At 45.1% G+C, this 23,368-nt stretch overlaps 1 protein-coding gene across 1 annotated transcript; it reads right to left on the reverse strand.

The window, feature by feature from the left end:
- Window positions 1–1,166: 1,166 nt before the first annotated feature.
- Window positions 1,167–22,661, reverse strand: PEDS1 (plasmanylethanolamine desaturase 1). Its single transcript, XM_054173730.1, has 6 exons — window positions 22,355–22,661; window positions 18,980–19,099; window positions 7,367–7,458; window positions 5,555–5,699; window positions 4,718–4,930; window positions 1,167–2,501 (listed from the first exon to the last, which is right to left on the reverse strand). The coding sequence occupies exons 1-6, from the start codon at window positions 22,617–22,619 to the stop codon at window positions 2,380–2,382; spliced, it is 957 nt and encodes a 318-aa protein (XP_054029705.1). The 5' UTR covers window positions 22,620–22,661; the 3' UTR covers window positions 1,167–2,379.
- Window positions 22,662–23,368: the final 707 nt, after the last annotated feature.

A 23,368-nucleotide genomic window follows, 5' to 3' on the forward strand; every position in this document is an offset into this window, starting at 1 on the left:
ATCCATACAGGTGTTCATTAACCCTCCTCCATGGTGCAGGAAGCTTTAAGATACACTTTGACTCACAAGAAGGAGGGAAAGATCAAGGATTACAACGGCAGGACTTGCTCACAGGCCGCGCCCCTTACCACTGCCTCATGATCTAGTGACATACACAGGAGACCCTGCCAGATGCGTTGTGTTGCCCCAAGCAAGAGCAGCCTCAGAAGGCACAACAGCATCAGCATGTAAAACAGCATCCAGAGATTAACTGGTGTCCCAGTTTCTCATAATTAAGCAAGATTATCAAACCAGTCCCAGCAGCCACCAGTATGAGTAGCTCAGATGTGTTTCAATAAGACTATAGATCAAGTGGCTGAGAGGTTTGGGCACAGCCATTGCCTTTAACAGCTCTAAGTACAAATTCTAGTCATTTATGCCCTACACCTGCCCTTGTTACATACACTGCACCACTGCTCTTAATTTGACATTCCAAGCTGCAGTAAGAGAAAAGCTCTCAGAGGACTTGGTGTTTAAGGCTGTTTTACATAGAAGCCCTGAGCATCCACCCAGTTCTGTTCTGGGCTTTGACAGTGGTTTACTTAATTCAAGCTGGAACTAAAGGTGAGGGAGAAGATGAGAAGGATGAGGGCAGGAGTGAAGTATTCTTTACTGTCAAAGCTACATGAAGACCTGATATGGACTGTGACAAGTAGAACAGACAATTGACATCATGATATAAATTTCTCCAAGATAACCAAGTTCCAGTTGTGATTTTAACTTGCAGAAGCCAACTGTCATGTCTGCATTCAGCAGTTTCAGCTGAAAGAAAGCTGCCAAGTTCCAACCCTTTCAGAAGTTGTGGTCCATCTTATCTGAAGTAGTTGAGAGCAAGGTCAGCATATTCAAAAATGCTTTGCCCTGCTCTTCAGGTAAAGACAATTTGAATCCAGAGTTTACATCCAGGGAAAGGAAAATAGTCTTAGACTTGACCATTAGTAAGCTTTCACTTAGGAATTAAACAAGATCCAAAGCACATTAACTTGACAAAGGGCCTGTTGGATGTTCTTAGGAGAACCTCTCCCCAAATCCAGCAGAGTTACTCCTTAGCATCCAAAGCAGAATTACTTGCTGCTCTCGAAAGGTGTTGACCTCTGGCAGACTACAGCGTCAAGGTGCTACACCACCAACCAAGAACTGATCACTTCACCCTAAACGAGACTTAATGGGCTGCAAGGTGTTCCCAGTGGCTGGAACGGCATGAACCCTTTTGCAACCAGTGATCCCATTCTTGGACTAAGTGCTGACTAATGCATGAATAAAGAAGAGCAACAAGACTTAACAAACATGATTAGTATTATCCAACTGCTTTGTTATAAATATATTATATACATTCAAACATCACATTAAAATATTATTCCATTACACCAGAAGAGATTAAGGCTTTATATTATTTACAGAAACAAGCAAGCACCTTAAAAAAAAAAAGACAAAAACCCCAAACACCAGTCATTGACATTTCCCTTCTAACATTACAAGTTTGATACCTCGAGCTCTTGAATACAGCTATTTGCAATGTGCCCAATGCTAGAACTATTTGAAACATTTATTACCAGGGTTGGAAACACTTAATAGAAGACTCATCAGTGAGCACTCCACATGAACAACCATGAGCATGTGCTGTACTGGGTGCCCTCCCTCTCCTCAGAGGCTTGTGAAGTTGAAGGCTTACGCAGAAATGGTTTAATTCCATGTAGAGAGTAGAACAGCTCTAAGGGACACCGAAGACACTTGAGGATTCGTGGCCCACTGGTGGAGTGGGATTCTTGAAGTCTGTTCCATGTGACATCAATTAGATTTAACATGATAGTGAAGACAGCTTTATTGATCACTAAGTGCATTGAACAGTGATGATTTTCTAGGCTTCCTTTACTCTGCCACGCTGTTTCCATGCAGTGCATTTGGACTCAACTGTGAAGCGACAAACCCTTGTCACCCATTCTCCCTACAGGCCTTAGGCAACAAGCTATTTCTGAAGTGTTAAATAATGTTGATACAACACACATTTACTACGCCACCATGTACCAATGGAGTGACTGTTCTGCCTTCTGGCTTGCCCAAGAGCCTTGAGATACAGTGATGAAGTGTTGTTTTTTTTCCCTAAGATGTAAGCAGACATGGCTAAACAAAAAGGTGCTCAGCAAGAGTAATCATCTTCATTTCAAGTATTGTTTTAAGAATTAGTTCTTTTCATTACAGTCTGTGTTAGCACTTTTTTAGTTTGTGCTTTAGAGTCTGTTATTTCTTTGCAGATCTTGATTTTGGCTGATGGCTTTTTTTAAAAAGAAAACAACAAACAACATTGGCAACAAGTTAAGGATTGCAGAAGGCTGGCAAAAGTTATTTGATTTTCTGAGCCCATTTCATGTCATCTGCTCTTGGCTTCTCCCCAGTAACTGCTTGGATAATGTTCTCCAAACACCTCCAGAATCTGATCTTCTCTAATGGATAGTTCAGCCAACCTGAGTGAAAAAAACACACACAAAAAAGGATTAGTTTGTCAGAGCATTCAAAGTTCAGTGTCTTGCAGTGTGTGTTTTAAAACACTAAATGAAACACAAGGTAAAATGTAAGGGGAGTTGAGAGGTAGACTCCTTTATGGCCACTGCAAAGCTATCAGATAAAGGACCACCAAGCTGAATGATTTGTGTTAGAACCAAGACATTTGTGTTAATAGCACCTTAGATGGAGTGCTGAAATTTGAGTAACTAAACAAAAATCCCAACCCTTCCCACCCCCACCCCCCAAAGTAATTTCCCCATCATAACCAGCTCAGCTTTTCCCTGTGCTTCAATTTGGGCAGTAGAGAAGAAAGATGGCTCTGAAATCTCAAATACAGTATAAAAAAAGAGAAAGTAGTAATTTAAACAAATTTAAACTATCAAGATTTCTGTTTGGGACCCAAACACCACTACCAGAGGCTTAGCAAACTAAAAGCTGCTTTTTTTGCACTTTCTTTTGTTTTAAAGCCTGAAGTTTAGATAGTTACAACATCAGTTTTTGGTTTAAGGTACTTATATGATGCTCTCCCTGGACAAAATTCAAGTTTGCATAACTGATTGCTAACGAAAGCTATGATGAGAAAACCTTGTTCCAGCACCATGCTGCACTGAACAGCAGCTGGTGTTGGACACTTCCTGAGCTACAAAGGTAGCACCACTTGCAGCAGGCTCCCAAAGCTCAGCAACTCAGCCAATGGAGCACTTCTGCTTCCCAGTAACCAGGATGGCTCTAACAGGTTGATATGGGACAGGTTTTTACTACTGTATGAGACAACAGCAATAAATGCAGTCACTTTCTGCAGGCAACACGAGTTCAAGGCATCTTTTCTAGCCCTATTACCTGACACCTTCCCTGGCCGTGACTCAGGGGCAGACCATTATGTACACAGGTCAGCTCTGAAACCAAGTGCACTCTATGGACTTGGCTTATCTATTCTTAAGTCATGTCATGACAAGTGCTTTACAATAACTATTTCTATTTTACACAGTAAAGGTCTCTTAAGTAGCTCATTGATTGCATACTTCTGTTCTCCCTCTCATTTGTCTCTAGAAAGAGGCAGCTTTGGGCTGCAAGACCACTTTGTTCCACTGGAAAATCCAAGTTTACACTCTAGTGTGCTGTATTATGTCAGACTGGTGTGGTATGAACACTTAGAGCATGGAGTGAAGAGAAGAACACATGAGGTTTTCTCCTCAATGAGATTAAAAATGCAACTAGCCAGGCCTAAACGTCCAGGACACAGTAGGACACAGGGTGATTTTTGCCATCATCTGTCAAGTCAGCCTCCTTCATTGTTCCATGCTACATGACATTCTTGCCGTAAGAACTGGATTCTGCGATTTGATTCCTGGCAGGGATTCCAAAAGCCAAAGACAGAACGAAGAACCAGGGTGGTTTACCTCCAGCTGTCTGATGAACTGATTAACTTATTCAGAATTGTGTAACACTGGTGACTGAGTATGCCCAGCTGTACAGCCCAAATAAAGTTTAATATAGATACAAGAGGAACCCAAAGCTTGTTTTTTTCATGTCTGTCTACTCCTCTGCCCTAAATCAGAATGAATACTTAAAATCCAGAAGCCTTGCTTTGGAAACAAGCATTCAAGGTAAGCTACACTTGCAGATGACAGGATCTTTTTAAGGAACAGCAGCCTTAAGACTTAATGAACAAAATCCATTACTAGCATGAGATTACCAAGCCATCATGCAATGGGATCTCAGTATCATTGGGATAGTCAGGCTGAAAGTTACCTTTTAGCCAATCACAAGTTTCCCCCCTCCCTCCCACGCCCCCCATTTTCAGGCTGGATGTGAGGAGGAAGTTCTTCACCATGAGAGTGGTGAAGCCCTGGAATGGGTTGTCCAGGGAGGCAGTTGGGGCCCCATCCCTGGAGGTGTTTTAAGACCAGGCAGGATGAGGCTCTGGCCAGCCTGATCTAGTGTGGGGTGCCCCTGCCCATGGCAGGGGGGTTGGAACTGGATGATCCTTGTGGTCATTTCCAACCCTGACTGATACTGTGATACATTTTTCACTCAACAAAGCCAGCTGTGGGTTTGCTAAGAGCACAGTTAACTTCCCCATGTAATTTAACAGGCTACCACTAACTGACATCTGGCCAGGTGAATTGCACTAGCCTACTGAAGAGAGCTTGCAGGATGAGCAGGCCAGCAGTACCAGTGGTAATGCAGAAGTAGGTCTCGTGTGGAGAGACGTGATGGATCCTGTGGTGCTTCCGCGGCAGGATAACGTGCCAGTCCTGCAGGAATACCACCCAGCGTGGGAGACCGAAGTACGTGTGGGACCACTTGTGAATCTGGTTTGTCATGGTTATGAAGATGATAAGGGCAAAGACATAACACTCCCAAGGACACGTCTCGTATAATGCCTCTGCAAAACAAGATGTGGATCTTTAAAAACCTTTTATGAAAAGGCAAATGTCTACTAGAAAAATTATGTCCTGTCTGGACAGAGTTGCCTGTTAGCAGCAACTAACTACGGCCTCAGCACAGCTGCTTTGGCAGAGGTGTCACAAGAACCAGGGAGCTACAGGCAATTCCAGAATGTCACAAGACAGGCTGCTAAGTGTCAGCATCTTCCATCTCACCATGAAGAGAAAGTTAGATTCTGAATTGACCATCTCTAAAGCTGAATTCATCTTTTAATTCTTGCACTTCTGGTTTACAAAGTGCTTGTACACAGATTAAGCATTTTAAGACTTTAGAACAACAAGTTTCCCTATATGCACACAGTTTGACCCCCCTCAAAAAGAATATTTATCTAACTCCTAATGTTTCCTTGCAAGAGTCTTCAGCCACAGACTCTCTGCTGAGCTAGGGGATTTAGCTGTCCACCTTCTGGCTGTCCCATCTCAAGAAAATAAACTTTCCTTCCCTCCCCCCAGCAGCATCATGCTTTCAACAGCTGTCATCTTACAGTTACTCACAGACAAAATGTTCACTGACATATCAACAAAAATGCTAAATCCACCTGAAGTCAAAAGCAGCAGCTTACCTGGGGGAAAAGAAACAAATTTGTATGCCATGTTTGCCAATGGGACCAGTGTCATAAAGCAGTTGTCTCCATTGGTCTCTATAAAATCATGTCTGGTGATCGCTGTGGGGTCAATATGATGTTCTCTAAAGGGTCTGATGAAGGCCTGGAAAAAAGCCAAATGGACAAACAATGAGACCATGGCTCAATAATGATCTTGGAAAGAAAGATACAAAAGCCCCTCAGAACCTCACACGCATTCAAAGCTGATGACTGAGTCTAAGAGTTCCATGGTCTAGTCATGGGGGTCTGTGATGACAGGTTGGACTTGATGATCCTTGAGTCTCTTCCAACCTTAGTGATACTGTGATAGTACAGAATCCACACAAGCAGGACTGGAATGTTTGTGATGACAACACTTCAGTCAATTTGATTTAGATTTGCAAAACAATCCAGTTCCCAGACTCAAATGCAGGTTTGTTTTATTGCTCTTAATTTTCACTTAGGACCTTCAGTCTCTGGATCTCAACGCCAAAGCATCAGCATCCTATTTTTCAGAGGCAGAGTAAGCCTGTGAAATTCACAAATACAGGTCACTGCCAAGCAGCAGCAGCCAAGAAAATGCTTTAAAAAAATAATTCAGCTTAACATTGTGTATGGGCTACAGAAGCCAGTGCTAACAGACCAAATGCAAGTTAAATGACTAGACAAACCAATGTAAGTCAGCCTGCAGAAAAGTCTTCTCTAGTGGTAGAAATCACACCTGAATACACAATCCCAAAGGAGACAGAGCAAATGCAATAGGCAAGATTGGGACAGCAAAACCAGTATTATTATCTGCTTTGAACACATTCATCATGTGCAGTCTATGCAGCGGGGTCCTGACCAGTCTGAACTCCACTTTATTTAGTTGCAGAACCTCCTGCAGTGCCTTTAAAAACAACCAACCAACCCACCCCACCCCAAACCACCCCCAAAACAAACAAACAAAAAACCAAACCCCCAAATAAACCAAAACCCAAACAAGCCCTGTGGTCCAGACAGATTCAAGGATTACCAGGCCTGCTGAAGGTGAACCAAAACCTAAACCCAACCATTATTTGCTGTTCTGGTCCATGTATTTCTGGATAATTACAAGGAATATCCCTTACACTTCTTTTTCCAATACCAATCCCTCTAACACTGCAGGAATAAGTAATGTGTGAGGAATAAATAATGGTAGCTGTGAAGAAGTTTAACAAACAGGTAATTGCTTATTATGGAAGTCAGTGCATCTTCCACTAAACATTTGTAGCTGCAGATGTAGAATACACCCCAAATCTCAATCTTCAGTCATTGCCACTCTCATGCTACTACATGTAAAATAGGGGCCAGTAGCATTGAGAACTGGGAAGATTCCAACTGGAGTGTCTTCATGTTTTACAAGCCAGCTTTTGGAGAGTTTAACTGCAGGAACAATTCTCCACATCTGTGTTACTGGCCTTTTAGAAGATGTACAGCTGTTTAGCCAGGTTTCTACCCTTGTGGTGTCACAGGCTATTCCCACAGTCCCTTGGGAAGGTCTGTGAACACTGGTAGTAAAAAAAAAACCTGTGTGCAAACCCTAACAAGGTGATAAAATGGAAGCATGTCACCTTGCACGTCACCTAGGCCAAGCATAAACATGGCACTTCACCAGCAATTGAGTGTCATTGAGTGCAGGAGCTGGGTGTATTGGCAAGACTGCAAGATACATAGTTTATAGACACTGTTCAACCCAGCTGGGATCATTGGAAACGTTCCAGAAAAGTATTTCATCATTTTTTTTCAAGCTTAAAGATAAGAAACTCAAACCTTTCCAACTATGGGTAGCTCCACAGATCCCCAGGTATCTGCTCCCCAGTGAAATAATCCTGACAGAAAGTCAGCTGTAATAACTCCTGCAACTTGAATGAGAGAGAAACAGTTAGATATAAGTACTTTTACTGGTGTACTCACATTTTATACTCAGCTTCAAGCTTACTTGTTTGTTTATTTCTAACTCAGATGTTTAGAATCATATCAGATCTACCCAATCTGAAGCAGCAAGGCCTGGCATCTAGAAAAAAGTCAACAAGACACCATTTGATAGTGACAATTGTCATTAAATGTGTTCAACCCATCTGACAAACTTTTACCATTGCTGGCATGGAAAACACTACTCAGTTCAAACTGAACCACTTAGACCTGCCTACCCTCTTCTTTAGCAATGTTTAACAGGTTAGCTGGCTGTAAAACAGCTGTTCTAGCCATCCAACAGATAGTATTTTATATCTGCAGACCCTTCCTTTTCTCCCTTTGTCACTTATGTCTACAAACTAGCAGCACTGAACTCTGCTGACAAGCACCAGTTGTGGAGCCACTCCTGGGTACAGCAATACTATTTACAAAACAAGACTGGAACATCAAGCAACTCCAGGACTGTGGCATCTGCAAAGCTGCAGGCAGGGCCCCAGAAACCACGGTAATGATTACCTGGGAGGGACACAGCATGCCGGTATCACAAGTGCACAAAGTTAGATACATCACCACAGAGAGTGACACTGCTGCACAAGTGTAAAGATTCTTCTGTCTGCCAACCAGAGTGACATTAAATCTGTGGTCAAGCACAGTTCTTGCACATAAAGCCCTATTCTTGCCATCCTGTTCTGGACAATCTATGTATCCAAGTTTGTCACTTATCATGACATTTAAGAGTAAAGACAGAGCTGTTATCTGAACAGCTGTATGTTTTCCAGTTCACACCAGGCCTGGCAGATGCTGTCCAACAAGCACCTATTGCTCTTCACCTGCACAAGTCATACAACTCCCAAGTTCCCAACCCTTTAGCAATGAACTCTCCAACACAGTTTGGGACACTCTTCAGTTTTATGCTTTGGAGGAAGAAAATTCAGAGAAGACTGCCAAAGAAGTTCCTTTGTTTTGAAAGGAGAGGCTGGGGGAATGCGGCACAAAGCACAGAAACATGGCTACAGCAACACAAAGAGTGAGATAGTGCCTTGGGGCCTCTATGCTTAAGGGATTTAGTACTGTCAGATCCTGCCCTTCAAAGGGCAGAGGCACCCAGAGGTACCAGCTCTAGCCTGCACATCTCACTCTGAGCAGGTTTCAAGAGGAGATTAACCAGGCCTGGATGGAGTCTAGATTTCCTGAAGAATAAACCAGACTAAGAATCAGGATCCTTTTTCACCACAGCACTGTCCATTCAGGTTAAGAAGTATACCAGAAAGATCCTTCTGTTCATTTTTCCTAAGATGGATGACCCAGCGAATATGTACATACACACACACGCATACATGTACACACAGAGAGGCATACTTAGTGATTCTCCATAGAGCCAGCATTCAGGCTCTGGAAGGGGGAAATGCAGCACATACTTAGCTGCAGGTGTGGTTAGAAGAATTCAGTAGAAGCAGGGCCCAGATTTCAAAGCACCGATTGCACACTATGCAAACACAAAGTACCTGGGAATTGATAGCATCTGAGCTTGCACAAGGCCCTCAAAACCACACACACAAAGTCCATACCAATTAAAGCACTACAGACTGATCTTGCAGCCTACTGTTCAATGAGTCACAGAAACAGAAATACAAAGATTATGTGTTCAAAACATGTTTGAAACCAGCTCAATTAGCCATTCCCCACTCTCATTTGGTGCTCAGAGCACAGGGCACCATCACTTACTGTTGTCATGCCTGGCAGGTCTCAGAGAAGCCTGAGCCCATGCAAACCACAGCAGCAATCACAGGCCCAGGGCAGAGTGGCTGAAATACAGTGCTTTAGTTTTCCCCACTGATATTTACAAAGACCAGGTTGTTTACAGAAGTTGTCCATTGTAACATAATCTTTGCATCAGAAACAGCAGTGAGTAGCAAAACCAGTGGTGATACAGCAAATTTATTTCTTGCTTTGCTTGCCTCACCAGCTCTTCTTCAGAGGTCTGTGAAGCTAGAATTGTTGGCCTTCTCCTCCATGAGCCAGCATTTGTTTTATTAAGTGTCTGAAGACTTTCTTCAAGCACAGCCTCCTATCTATAGCAGAAGCTGTTTGTGACAGGCAGGTATCCCTCTGCTTGCTAAGATGTCAGGCAAAACAATTCTAATTCACTTGTAATCCAACCCAAAAGTTAGAATTGTTGTTCATCTTGCTTTGACTCCAAGGCATCTAGTTACTCCTTCCTCTCTCACAGAAACTTAAAAGCAATCTGAGATACATCAGGAAACATATTTCCCCATAAATCACACAACTTTTATTTACCTTGGTCAAGATCTGGACTTCCTGATTTCCCTGCTCCAGCTGGGGTGCTTAGGTCAGCAGCCTTGAGAGTCCAGTTTAATAAAGTTCTTGTAACATTAGCAAGATTGCTGAATAGCAGGTAATTTTTAGAACACAAAAGAGAAGCAGGTTGTCCTCCTATTGATCAAAAGCTCTCCACCTTCAGGGCACGGCAGTTATCTGCAGTGCATGCAGCACAGCTTAATTCAGATGCACCCCTCCCTGTGGTTCCCTTTTGCTGAGCTGCTCCCTCACCTCTGCAGTCCTTTCATTTTCAAAATGGGAGAAGGAAAGAAACCCAATAAATCAGGAATAGTGTGGCATTCACTACTCCAAAAGACTTTATTTTCATATTGGAAATCTACCCCCAGCGCTGAAACCATTCTCTAGGTTGCCCAGATTCTGAAATGCAGCAGGAGAGACTTCATCCTTTATGTATCACCTGATTGTCCTAAAGACAGCTAATTTGTATAGGCAGGAAATTCTGTGCACTTGGTTTTGTTTCAGAGCACACATTCAAGCTGCAGCGAGACAGGGTGGAGCACAATAGCTTTTAGATCCGCACCTAGCTGCTGAAAGAGCAAACGGCCTCGATTCAGGAGGAAGATATCCAAGCACTTTACTTTGCAACAAGTAAAATACCATTCTTGCTGAGGTAATCGCCCGATTAGCCCGCACTGCCTCCAGCACCCTGCATTACCAGAGCCTGAAATAACAGCGGGAAGAACAACAAAGAGGGAGGCAAAATACTGACAGCTCAATGGATACTTCCCATGTTACTTGGATGTCAGCTGGTAGAAAGCTAAAAGGAAAGAATGAAGGGTGCCTGAAGCAGTGCATTATACCAAAGCAATCTGAAAAGCCCTAACTACCAGAAATTGTATTTTAGCCTCTCTGCAGAAGGGCTTGCTGGCTCTTCAGCAGTTGTGCATGACAAGTTGTAATTAGAGCAAAAACTGTACCAAAAGTTATGTGTGACTAGCATGGTAACACTGCATCCTGTCTCCAGTCAGAAGGCACATCAGACGGCAATGAACTGACCTAAATACTCTCACATGCCTCACATGTCCTTAAATTGGAAACACCAAGGCACAGGTGTTCAGATACTTCTCTAAGATGCTCTATCATCAAGGTTGAGAGGGTGAGAGAAGACTGACAGCCCTGAACATGAATTAAGAGTTAATCATGAAGTCAGAAAAAGCAGAATATCCCCAGTATAGATATATATGAAGTGCAAACACTGGCTTTAGACCCTCATCAGAAGCAAAGCATTAGAGCAATACTGCTCTGAACACCAGCCTTTCTGCAGCCTGCTGAGTGCTGGGATGGAGGATCAGCCCAGCCATGGCTTCTATCTGAAGAGGAATTTAGTACTCAAAAACCACAGGAGGAGAGGAAGGCAGACTGGCAATGAAGAAGCAAACTGCAGAACTTCTTCAAAACACCAGGATTTCTTTGTGCTGGAAGCAGACTGCTGAATCAGGAGAAAAGAAAAAGGCCTAGCATCCAGGCAGACCAAACGTGCACAGATGAACTCCAACCAGTAGCAATTTTAAACCAAGATGACAGATGACTGACATTTGGTAGCATGGCTGTTCTTCAGCTGCCTGTACTTGTGATCCTTAACAGAGGCATGACTACAGGCACAGCAGCACCCTCACACACCACCAAGGAAGTGAGTCAGAGGACAAGCTGGAGCATGACACTCAAACAGCCAAGTCGCCTACCAGGAAATGAGATTGGCCCCAACATATAATCGGCACAAGTTGGCTTTGCTCCCGCTCATGTTCTGTTCAGAAACCAGATCATATGTAGGGGCTTGTATCACAGAAAAGCCCAACTCCTCCTCTTCCTTGCTTAAGTACCTCATGGAGACTTTGCAACCTTAATGAAGGGCTTTTCTCGTGAGTCACACACCACTTCCCGCAGCCTGGCCACTCACAGGCATGAGCTGCAGGAAGCCACATGAGAGCAGGACATTTGAGGTTCAAGGTGTTAAGGAGAGAAAACTGGTTTGCATGTTTGCAACACAACGTTGTACTGGCTGAAATTTCACAGAGCCATGTGTAAGCCTGGCTTTGCATAGATATAATTGTCAAATGGTAAGCCAGAAGCCTTCCAGCAGAGCATATCAAGTTTAACATTTACAGTGAAAATTCCAAGTCTCTAGAGTGGTGGTGGGAAACCAAAACACCTCCACATAGTGAATGACTTTGTTAAATTACTTGGTGGTGTTGTGTAACATCCCTGAGAAGTGCAGTCACTTTCAATCAGAGACTGTAGGACCTAGCTAAATGTTGCAGCACTAAGGAGTCAGGGCAGGGGCTAATTCCAAAACAGAAAACACAGTGCTTTGTAGAACTCAGTATCCTAAAGTAACAGTTTGTTACTTACTTGCACCAAAACATCTTAGTCGTCTGCCTCCCACACTCCGTAGTTTTCAGTAGAGGGGAGGCAGAGGTTTGGTACTATGGCAAGTTACAGGCTAAGAAAACGTACTACTTAAAACATTCAAGGGTTAAAGCCTAGAATCTCAAAAGCAAAAAAGGCAGGTTAATCATTTCACCTACTTAAAGGTGAGAAACACTCAGTAAGAACTGGACCTGGCAGCACAAATAACAGCTAAACTACAAAAGCAAAGGGCCTAGATATCATATGTAGTGTGATTATTATATAGAGTAATTATATGCTATTATAATGCCATGTCTACAACATACACACTCCAGAGATGGGAAAGTCTAGCCTAAGTCACACAAGCTTATTCTGCATGATTGGCATGCTGCTCAGAGCAGACACCTTCAGTCCCTCCCTTCTATGGGAATTCTGTGTGATCACTGCCTCAGAACAGGGCACACCTCTGCCTCACCTCCAGCTGTGACAGACCTGAACACCAGCCTCAGCACTGAAACCACGAAGCTTGTAACACTGCCAGAAGCTACCAGCAAAGGGAGGTCCCCCAAGAATCAAGGTACTGTCTCCTCTGGAGCTGAACAGCAGGAGGTCCTAAAGCAAATACCCATTTATCAAAAGCAGAACTTGGCTGAAAATCACTACCTGATAATGACAGGAACAGCCAAATTGTATTTGTGTATCTTTAACCTTGGTCTGTTAGCACACAGCAACCTATTCCTACTTCTCCAGCTGATGGAATGCTTGTGAAGCACCCATCACATGTAAATAACAAAATCCTCACAACTCTACCTAGGCCTCAGGCTCTTAAACACAAAGTACCATTGTGTTTTGGGGGGGTGGGGAACCACACATTACTAGAAAATCAATTAGGCCATCCCAGAAGAAAGTGATTAAAAGAACAGAGAACAAAGGATTCTAAGTGAAAAGCAAAAACAATTTTTCTCTCATTAAAATACAAATCCAATACTTTCATTAGTAAGGCTAATCAAACTAAGCCTCCAGTTTCTTCTATTTAAAACACTCCCAGGAATGGAGCAGTGTGAGCTCAGCTCTCAGGAGCACTGACCAGCTGTGCAGACTGGCATCCAGAGGAGACCCAGTACCTGAACATTGCCTGGTGTGGGGTACAAGCAGCCATAACACTGGTTTTGTTCAAGCTCTACACTCTCCAAAGCTGATTATTCTGTCACTATTCACTATAAGTCACTCAATCAAGGCAAAACCCCAACATGTGTCTGTGTTTTGAAGTGCAAGAGGCACTGTTCTGAGTGAATCAGAGCCACTGAGACCTATAGTTCTTAAATCCCTCAGCCAAAGTCCCCTGCAACTTTAAGAGAGTCCCTGACAACTCAGCAAGCACACAGAAGTTTCTTTGTCAGCAGCAGGGACTGGGACAAAGAGCAATAGCATATCCACTGTGCACACAAGGGCGAAGGCACAGATGGGGACATGTCACCAGCTGCCCTTCACTAGCAGGGTAAGCAGTCTGGGGCAGGGAGGCCTCATCCGCCCCCATCAGGGGATAGCCTTCATCCACCCGGCTCAGGAGCAGCTGCTAGCATGCCTGAGATAGTTGATCCTCTAACCCAGGTTACATGAAGAACAGAGAACTGGTGTCAACATCACCTGCCTGAGTGTAAAGGAGCAACTACACTCCATAAATCCACTTTGAAGACCAACAGCCTCCAGGATCCTTCGGTGCTGGAAAGGCCTGGAGCTCCCAAGTTAATCTAACTTCTACAGAACAGCTCAACAGGAGAGGTAACACAAATTGGGTTAGTGCAATGCAATTTTACTGGTGCCATACAATGTGTAACAAAGCATACCTATTTCATCTCAACTTGTGGAGTCACCCTCTTTAACAGATGATACATACAGTTTAGGATGGAAAACACAGAGTTACCTACAGCTAAGAAGTAACTCAGTTACTTCAGGTGGGCTATATTAGGAGGTGACAATCATCTGGCTGATTTGGACCAACACTGAAATAAAGGACAATCTTCCTTTGTTAACTGAGGCTTTCCTGGTTAAAAAAAGAAAATAAAAATAATGCTAATAAGAAAATCCTTGAAATTACAAGTGGAAATTTACTTTAATATACAAAGCAAATCCAGAGTAAAGTGACATTGCTACAGTTCTGTCTCTTGGTGGAAAGCAGCAGGCCTCTGAAGTGGTTGGCCCACATGCAGAGCAGACCATTTTGAAAGCACTGGTGGTCTCTAGAGTGCTTTTACTCCAGTGTGTGCCAGAGCTTCCCTCCATAGTACACACTCATCATTTGGCTCTGCAATGCAGCTAAGCAAGGGCAACTCTGCAGAGCTACTCAAGCTTGAAACAAACAACAAAAAAAAGTGGTTTGGGCCTCGGTCAGAAGGAGTTTCTATTTTAAAAGCCAACTAAGCAATTCCTTTCTGCACACTCTTGCTGGCAAACCCCCATCTGCAATAATGAAACATGCACCTCAAACGAGGTTAAAGAAACGAGTTCCCCATCTCTCAAGTCAGCAATGATTAACTGTATCTTGGGCTATGGCACAAGATGTTTCTAAGGATACCTGCCCTCCAATGGGGCAGGTCTTATGAATATAAGAGGCTACAGTAAGCAATTATCTGTTAAGAGCAAACATAGCTGCAGATTAAAATCAAATGTCAGAAACAAGTCAGCCAGTTGGAAAAAAAAGGCTTCAAAACCCAAAAACAAGAGGAGGGAGGGGAAATTAAAAGCAGAATCCATGGTGTACCCTGCCAAACCGTTATCTAGATGGTCTTAGTTTACCACCTATATATACACAACTCCTGTATATTGAATTATATGCCAGACGCCAAACTCGCCTAAAGGGGTAAGAGCTTTGCAGCCTCATCTTGCATGTTCTGGTGAGGTTTTCCTGCTTTTCACACAAGGAATACCTACACCAGACTTGTCCCTGGCACTACTGAGCATCTACTACAGGGGCAGAGGTTGCTCTGGCCTGCATTAGGAATAGTGTGGCCAGCAGGAGCAGGGAAGTCATTGTGCCCCTGTACTCTGCACTGGTTAGGCCACACCTTGAGTCCTGTGTCCAGTTCTGGGCCCCTCAGTTTAAGAAGGACATCGAGACACTTGAATGTGTCCAGAGAAGGGCAACAAGGCTGAGGAGAGGCCTTGAGCACAAGCCCTATGAGGAGTGGCTGAGGGAGCTGGGATTGTTTAGCCTGGAGAAGAAGAGGCTCAGGGGTGACCTCATTGCTCTCTACAACCACCTTTCAGGTGGTTGTAGCCAGGATGGGGTTGATCTCTTCTCTCTAGCAACCAGCACCAGAACAAGAGGACACAGTCTCAAGCTGCGCCAGGGGAAGTTTAGGCTGGAGGTGAGGAGAAAGTTCTTCATGGACAGAATCATTCGTCATTGGAATGTGCTGCCCAGGGAGGTGGTGGAGTCACTGTCCCTGGAGGTGTTCAAGAGGGGGTTGGATGTGGCACTTGGTGCCATGGTCTAGTCATGAGGTCTTTGGTGACAGATTGGACTCTATCTTTGAGGTCTCTTTCAACCTTTGTGATACAGGACTGCTGGATGGTGTCCTGGTTCAGCTACAGCTCAAAAAGCAGGGGGGATGAAGCTTCCATCACACCCAGTCTTCCTAACCAAGGCTTCCTTGGAGTTAAGAAAGCAAAGAATAAAAACCCCACACCAACAAACAAAACCAGATTGAAATCTGTCCATCATCTTACACAGAGGAAAAATGTCATAGCTTCTCAGCAGCTGATGACACTCAGAACAGGGCATGACTGGATTTAACACAGAAAGAACATCAACAGAATAAATCCATTGTCTGCCTGCTCTCATTTTAGTTTTATTGATATTGTGGGGCAGGGGGAGAACAGGGAGGGAAGCACCTTGTCTCTTCCAAACCAGCCTGGAAGACAAGAAACTCACATGCCTCTTCATTTCTGGGAAGATCATCTTTAGTCAGCAGGAAACAGCCCAGTTGAAAAGCTACTCTAAACAATGCCATAAAGTTCTGGCCTCATACTTCTTCCCTCATTCCGCAGCCAGAGTAGCCTGCCCACGGGTGATTCAGCACAGCAAATGACAGCCTACCACCTGAGTTCAGCTCTTAGCAGACTGCCTGCTCACACCACACAGGGAAGTAAGGGCTTACAGACTGCCAGCATGAGGAGGATCAGATCCTTTTTGTCCTAGGAGTTTAGAGAGCAAGATATTTACAGTATTATCAAAGGCATGAAAAGAGCAGTCTTTAATTATAGATAGAGGGTTTATGATGGGTGAAATGATGCAGAAGATACAAACTACTCCCTGTTTCTTAAAAGAAAATACATATTGATAACAAGAGTACAGAGGGGGTCCCAACCAGCCCATCAGACCACTGAGCACTTTCAGATTTCCAAAGACCTGAACTGGAGCTAGGCAATGTCTTTATTAGCATAACTGTTATTTTGTGATCTCAACTCAAAGGTCAAGATTCCAACTGAAGCTTCAGGAAAGCTCTCAGTGGGAATACATCTGATGATGCCTGTGACTCAATATTCCCTATCTTACCCACTGTGCTGCATGTGGCACTTAGTAACCCGGACACGTACGGAGATGAGCTTCACAAAACTTAATAAAGCCTAATCATCACTGTGAATTAGAGACAACCTTCAGACTTTGCCTGGAGAAATAATGCATTGAAGGAAGCCAGCAAAACAATAAGGCATGCAGCATGCACTTTATTGCACTCATTTTTGTACACACTATCAGTTATTTCCACATTACTTTATTTGCACAGAATCCAGATGCTGCTACTGTAATCATTCACTACTACTTAAATAATATTATCAGTGAATTAGCTGCTTTATCAGTTAAGCTGGTAACCAGGATATCAGAGAACTCAAGTTTTTAATCAATATTATCTCAGAGATGAAAGCCAGTTGTAAACAGAGCGCACTACAAGTTAACTATCATTACTGATTCTCTTGTCTACATCTGTCCTCATCATCACAGAGCGGTTCTCGTGCCACATTCTTCTCTATTACTTCCAACACCTCCACCTCATCAGCTGAGAGTGGGCATGATTAAATTAGGCCAAATGAATGGGTAAGACTCATAGTGGAAGAACACCAGTTCCCTCTTCACCCCACCACAAAGCAAATAACCTTTAACTCAACCCGTAACAAGAGGAGTCAGGAATGAGCACTTCTCAGCTTCAACAAACATTTGTAGCACTAATCATGCATCACTGATCCTGATGTTGTGTGGGGTTTGGCCCTTTTTGTGTGTGTTTTTGGGGTTTTTAAAAAAAACCATGAACAACATAACAGTGCTTATGGACAAGTGCCATTCTCTTCCAAAACATACACCACCCCACAAAGCTTATGGAGAATTTACTCTTACTATAAAGCACAGAAATGTTACACCTGTGACTAGCTTATGTGGGGCTCTAATGAATGGCACCATTTGTTCTCCTGTCAGTTATCAAGGCTATTGATATAGAAGTATGCAAACATGCATACACACCCAACATGAGAACATTCAGCATGCATCACAAGTACAGCAGAAGACTGATGAAGTGCTTACTGTTCTCTCCCCTCCCTCATCCCATGCTAGCAGCTTACAAGCTTTTGCTAGGAGACATGTGCACTGTAGAGTTGACTTCCAATTTCTATATGCAGGCCTGTTCCTTTCCTCACATCCCCTCCCCTACATATGTGGCCATACAGCTACAAGTCACCTGTGCCACCCAAATAATGCCAACAGACAAACACTGCTTCAGCTCCTCCTGCTCCATTGCCCTCTCTCTCTTCTGCCCGTCCTCAAAGTTTCTGTAGAACAGCATTTCAACACCGCTCTGATAACACAAAGCTCATGTCAACACTGATACTCCTTGCTCCGAGTGTTAAGCAACAGTCAAGTTGTTCACAGGTTTAGATTTCCAGTGGTGCAGTGAACACTGGGGAGTCACTTTTCACACCCAGCTCGTTCTAAGTTTTCCCTTTAGCTAATTCCAAGCAGTTCCAGACTTTATCGGTGAAGCTGTACGGCATCAAACCAACCTTTTACTAGCTCTTCCTCTCCTTCAGTGAGGCTGAAATGACCAACTCGTGTTGCACCTAGACCAGCTAGCTCTGTACTGCCAGAGTCAGCACCTAAACACCTCTTACACACCCAAGCCAAAGATATGAAGCAGAGCGTGCTCGCCTACACTTCCAATCAAACCAAGTAATAAGAGAACAAGAGTCACAGTTATTACCACAAGAAAGCTACAGCTTTGGTTATACTGATGGGGAAAAATTAAGTCATCACTTAAGATAAAAGCCAAACTTCATATCCTGACATAAAAGCATAATCCACCAAAATACTTGGGTCTAGTTATCAGTCCCCATAAACCAAGCCAGTGTGATGCCTGGAATACCTTTAATGAGATCTCTCTTGGGGTTTTGTTTTCTGAAATGTTCCTGCAAACATTTTTGTTAGCTGATGTTCTTCATTTCCAACTCTGACAGTCCTGGCAGCTCTCAGAAGTCCTTACACTTGCAATGACTGTGTAAGAACACCAAATTTAATCAGCTACATGAAAAACTTCACCTTTGAGATACTGAGAAGCCACTGAAAGACAACAAGCAGCAGCTACTTTTGCAGATGGTCTCGGTTTCAGAGGCACCACAACTGCACACACACATCCCTCTGCCTTTCCAACAGCCAGTGCAAGCCTAGAAGCTCCCACACTTGTCTGCAGCATTACAAGAGAAACAGCTCCTACTTACATATCCCCACAATAACAGAGGGCGTGTGTTCCAGGCGTAAGTAGAAGAGAAGATTGTAAAAATTGAAACAGATCAGAGAGAAGCACAAGATGACAGAGATCCATTCTTGTAGTCTCTTTCCTGTTGGGAAAAAAGGGGAAGAATTGTTTACTTTTAGCTGAGAGGACATTTTGATGTCCACAATGATACAGACAGACTATTCTACTGCCCAGATGACTTGTTCCATCTGAGGGGGAACTGAAACAGAAACTTATTTATCCACAGGAGGTGTGCATATTTTGTTAAATGACATTACTCACCCATGGGCCACAACCAACCCCTTCCCACAGCCCTTGCCCAAACAACAGGGACAAATCAGACATCATCTCACACTGTCCTAGTTTCCTGTTCCCTGTGGTTGCTGGCATAATGTTCCCCTGCATCACATCTTTTTTCCAAATTTGCATTTCATTCAATATTCAGTGCTGCTGCTGTGGCTGGATCTGGGAAAGAAGTTTCTAGCCTCAGATGCCCTGTGTTTAAACCACCCTTATGATCTGCAAGATCTCAAAGCTCAGATCTTGTAAACAAAGCTGTTGTGGTAACAAGAAAAAGCAATATCCTGTATTTTGGTGGCCGTAGAACTGCTTGTCTAACATCACAGGTACACTCCTGCAGCCTTGTCTTTGCCTCCCTGCTTCCAGGCAGAAGGCTACAACCTCTCAGCCATTCTGACATACAAGAGACAGAATAAGCAAAGAGAAAGAACCAGCACAAATTCTCTCACACCTTGACAGAAGCCTCCCTTATTGCCTATAAAGAGGGAATAGGCACATGAAAGTATAGAAACACTTTGAATACTCAGATTGGCAGCAGAAAGCTTCTGCCTATTCATCAGTGCTAGATCTTCACAAGGCATTGATGCTGACAGCAAGGGAATGCTCAATCCAAGACCTGTATGGATTAAGGGATCAGAAACAGAACTTTAATGCCTAAATCCAGGAAGGAGATCTGAGCTGCCACCTTGACCCAGAAGGCCCTGGCTGCAGTTAGCTCTTCACACACTCAGGAACAGACAGTCTTTACCTATTTTAGGGGCCAGTCAGAACAACTGTCTCTTGCTCAGGGCTTCCCAGAGCAGCCAACCCCACAGTTCACTCCCTCCTGCACCCTTAAACACTTTTTACTGCTCAAGTCTGAGGCAAAGCAATGTGCAGGGGAACAATCACTAAGGACTACACACAAGCTGCACGTCCTCTCCCAGCAGTGGAAGCATACTCACATGTCTGGCATGTGTTCAGGATAAGAGCTTCTTTCCTACTCCTCTATGTTGACCTGATCAAATTTCTTCTCCTACATGCTAAATCAAGGCTGCCTTCTCAACTATACCAAGCAAGGAAAATGAAACTAAGAACATCAAAGAAGGATCAGTATTAGCTCTCTGCAATATGACTGCAATTTTAAAGATGCATGAAGAAAGACTGTTACAGTGCAGAGTTTTGTTCATGTATACATGAACATCCTCTGCAGCTGCTGAGAAGAAAACTGTAAAATTAAGACAAGAACAAATGTATTTCAAGACAGCATCAGGTCACAATATGGAAGATTCTATAAAGAGATCCCTGGAGTAATGAAAGTAAGAGTTAATTAACACTCACTTCCTGGAAAAAGAAAACCACACCCTGATTAGAGGAGCTAAGTGGGGAGATCCTCAAGGAGCAATTAGCTGACTTGAGGAAACACAAGGCTCCTTACTAGCAAGTCCCATGAGATCAGTCTAAGCAAGCACCACTGTATCCTGATGCAGGAATACCAACATGACTGTCTGGAGATACCTGAGTCCAGAAACACAGTCCCAGCTCCAGAGACTCCAGGAAGGCAGAGCAGTTGAAGGAGCAAATTCAGCACCAACAACTTGTGTTCAAAGAGCACTCAAATTTAAGAGTATGTCCTGCATGAAGGAATAAGGTAACAGCCACAAAGCATGCACTTAAAGAAGTCATGGAACTACTCCAGAGTCATGCTAACTGAGTATATGATAGGAAATCCTTATTCTTAAGAATTCAGTAGTTCAACATCACGTGCTTCCACCATAACACATACTCTGACATCATTTATGCAAGTTATGCAATGCCAGGAAAAAATGCAAGTTTAATATACTATCACAGCTCACTGCTGAGAGATAACACTATGCATATACTGCATCACAGACTTCCCAGGAACTTTGGTCTACAGCTGAAGATAAGGGTAGCAACTTGTTTGGAGAGGAAAATCTCTTCCTTATGAGCAAGAACAGAGCATAACAGTAAAGCCACTGATTGCTGATAGCGGTTTCCTACGCTGTGTAAAGCACAGTGACCAGTCATTGCCTGGGTCCAAACTGTGTATCCTGGCCAGATGGAAGAGGTCACACACCACCTCCTCTCAAGGCATGGAAGATGTGATAAGTACAAGCTGAAATGGGCAGACTTGCCCTGAACAGTCTAGAAAACTGACAAACTAATGAATGCCATTGTTTTCTTATCATTACTTGCTCTGTGCAAGTAAGAACCCTTGCTTTGCCAGTAACTGCCATGCATGTGTAAGCCAAGCTGTTCAGATGACCTACTGGGAAGTACAAGATGCTGAAAAGATGTCTACCCTTTCTCAATCCTTCACCTGCAAATGGATTCGCTGGGAAAGGCAAGAACACCTAGCACTACTCTCGCTGTCAGCTGACATCAAATGACACACTTTATCATAAGGAGCTTGCAGTTATTTCCACAGCTGCTGTCACTTCACTGTGCTCTAGACTAACTGCAAGCTTCAGGAAGACAAGGCCAAAACAAAATTCAAACATCCCCCTGCCCCTTTCTGGGGAGCCAGGACTGAGCATCTTTGAGTAGTTCACTGAACAAATACTCTGAAGTGACAGCTTCTGTTGTTACCTTGCTTAGCAACCAAATTTGTACATCTGCTTTAGGATGGAAAGGTTCACTTCTTGTTTGCTTATTTCTAAAGGGAAGAGTACTCACTGCGGGCAATTTCCAGCTGGAAAACCTCCACCCCAGCAGCAAAGCTCATTTCTTAGACCTCTAAGCAGCCGTACTCAGCAGCTTAGCTCAGGCCGCGACGAGGGCGGGCAGCAGACGGCCGTAGGGCCGCCAGCATGCGGCATCCCACCGCCGACAGCCCTGGGCCGCCTCACCCAGCCCCAGCAGGGCCCGAGCCGGCAGGGCCCAGCCAGGTCCCCACTCCTCCTGGGCTCCCTGGCCTCCGTGCACCCTTCAGAGGGGAGCCGGGCCTGAGGGGAGTCATCCCCCAGAAGTGCCCGGCCCCAGCGCTCCAGGGGAACCACCCGCCCTCCTGCCCTGCCGCCCCTCCCCGGGCACTGCCCGCCGCCGCCGCCGCCCTCACCTGGGGAGTAGAGCTCGGCCAGCTCGCGGGCCCCGGCGTGCTGCGCGCCCCACCGCCGGCTGCCGCCCTCGGGCTCTTCCGCGGCCTCTGCCTGCGGCCCCGCCACTACCGCTCGGCGCGGGACACTCTCGGCGGTGCCGCCGCTCGCCATGGCCCGGCCCCGCGGCCGCGGCGGCTCCTCCTCCTCCAAGCCGGCGGGCGGCGGCGAGCGGCAGCCAGGCCCCGCCGAGGTGCCCGGCGGCAGCGCTGCGGCCCGCGGCAGCATCGGGAAATGGGGCCGCGCCGCGGCGCTGCGGTAGCGGGGAGGGGACGGCGGGCGCGGTTAGCCACGCCCTAGCACCGCCTCCCGCCTATCGCCGGCTCCGCCGCGCGGACGCCGGGCCAATGAACAGCGCCGCCCGGCTAGGAGGAGCCAATGGCGAGGCGACAGGGTCCGCGGTCACATCTGGAGGCGCCCCGCCCCGCGAGCCGCAGCTGGCGGCGGGAGCGGGCGGAGGCGCCGGCTGGGCCGGGCCGGTGGAACGAGCGTGGGGTGAGCAGGTCCCGGCAGTGCCCCCCCGCGCTGCTCCTCCGGGCGGTGCCTCGCGCGCCTCCTGGCGGCGCTGCTGCTCGCAGACGGGGCCACCGGCTGTCACCGGGCGCCGCCGGAGCCGTCAGGCGTGCGGTGTTAAGAGAGCCTTCGGGAAGCACCTGCGCTTGCCTCGACATGTAATCGCCACCCCTCGATAGGTGATCCGGCCCTTGCTCCTTAACCGGCGGGATCGTGGCCCCGCACCGAGGCACTCTCTGTTCACAAATATACATGAAAAAAGCCCCAGCAGCAGGAGGGACTGCACCATGCTATAGAAAACATCGTGTCCGCAACAGAGTCGTTTGAAGATCAAATAAAGTAGCGCTCAAATAAAGAATGTTGAAATAATTCCATAGATTTCACTTAAACATTAAAACGCATCTGTTTGCAGAGGGTGGACACTAACATAGGTATCTAATCCACAGGTGTGAAAACCACAACGT

This window comes from Dryobates pubescens, chromosome 26, assembly GCF_014839835.1.
Source record: "Dryobates pubescens isolate bDryPub1 chromosome 26, bDryPub1.pri, whole genome shotgun sequence".
Taxonomy (NCBI): domain Eukaryota; kingdom Metazoa; phylum Chordata; class Aves; order Piciformes; family Picidae; genus Dryobates; species Dryobates pubescens.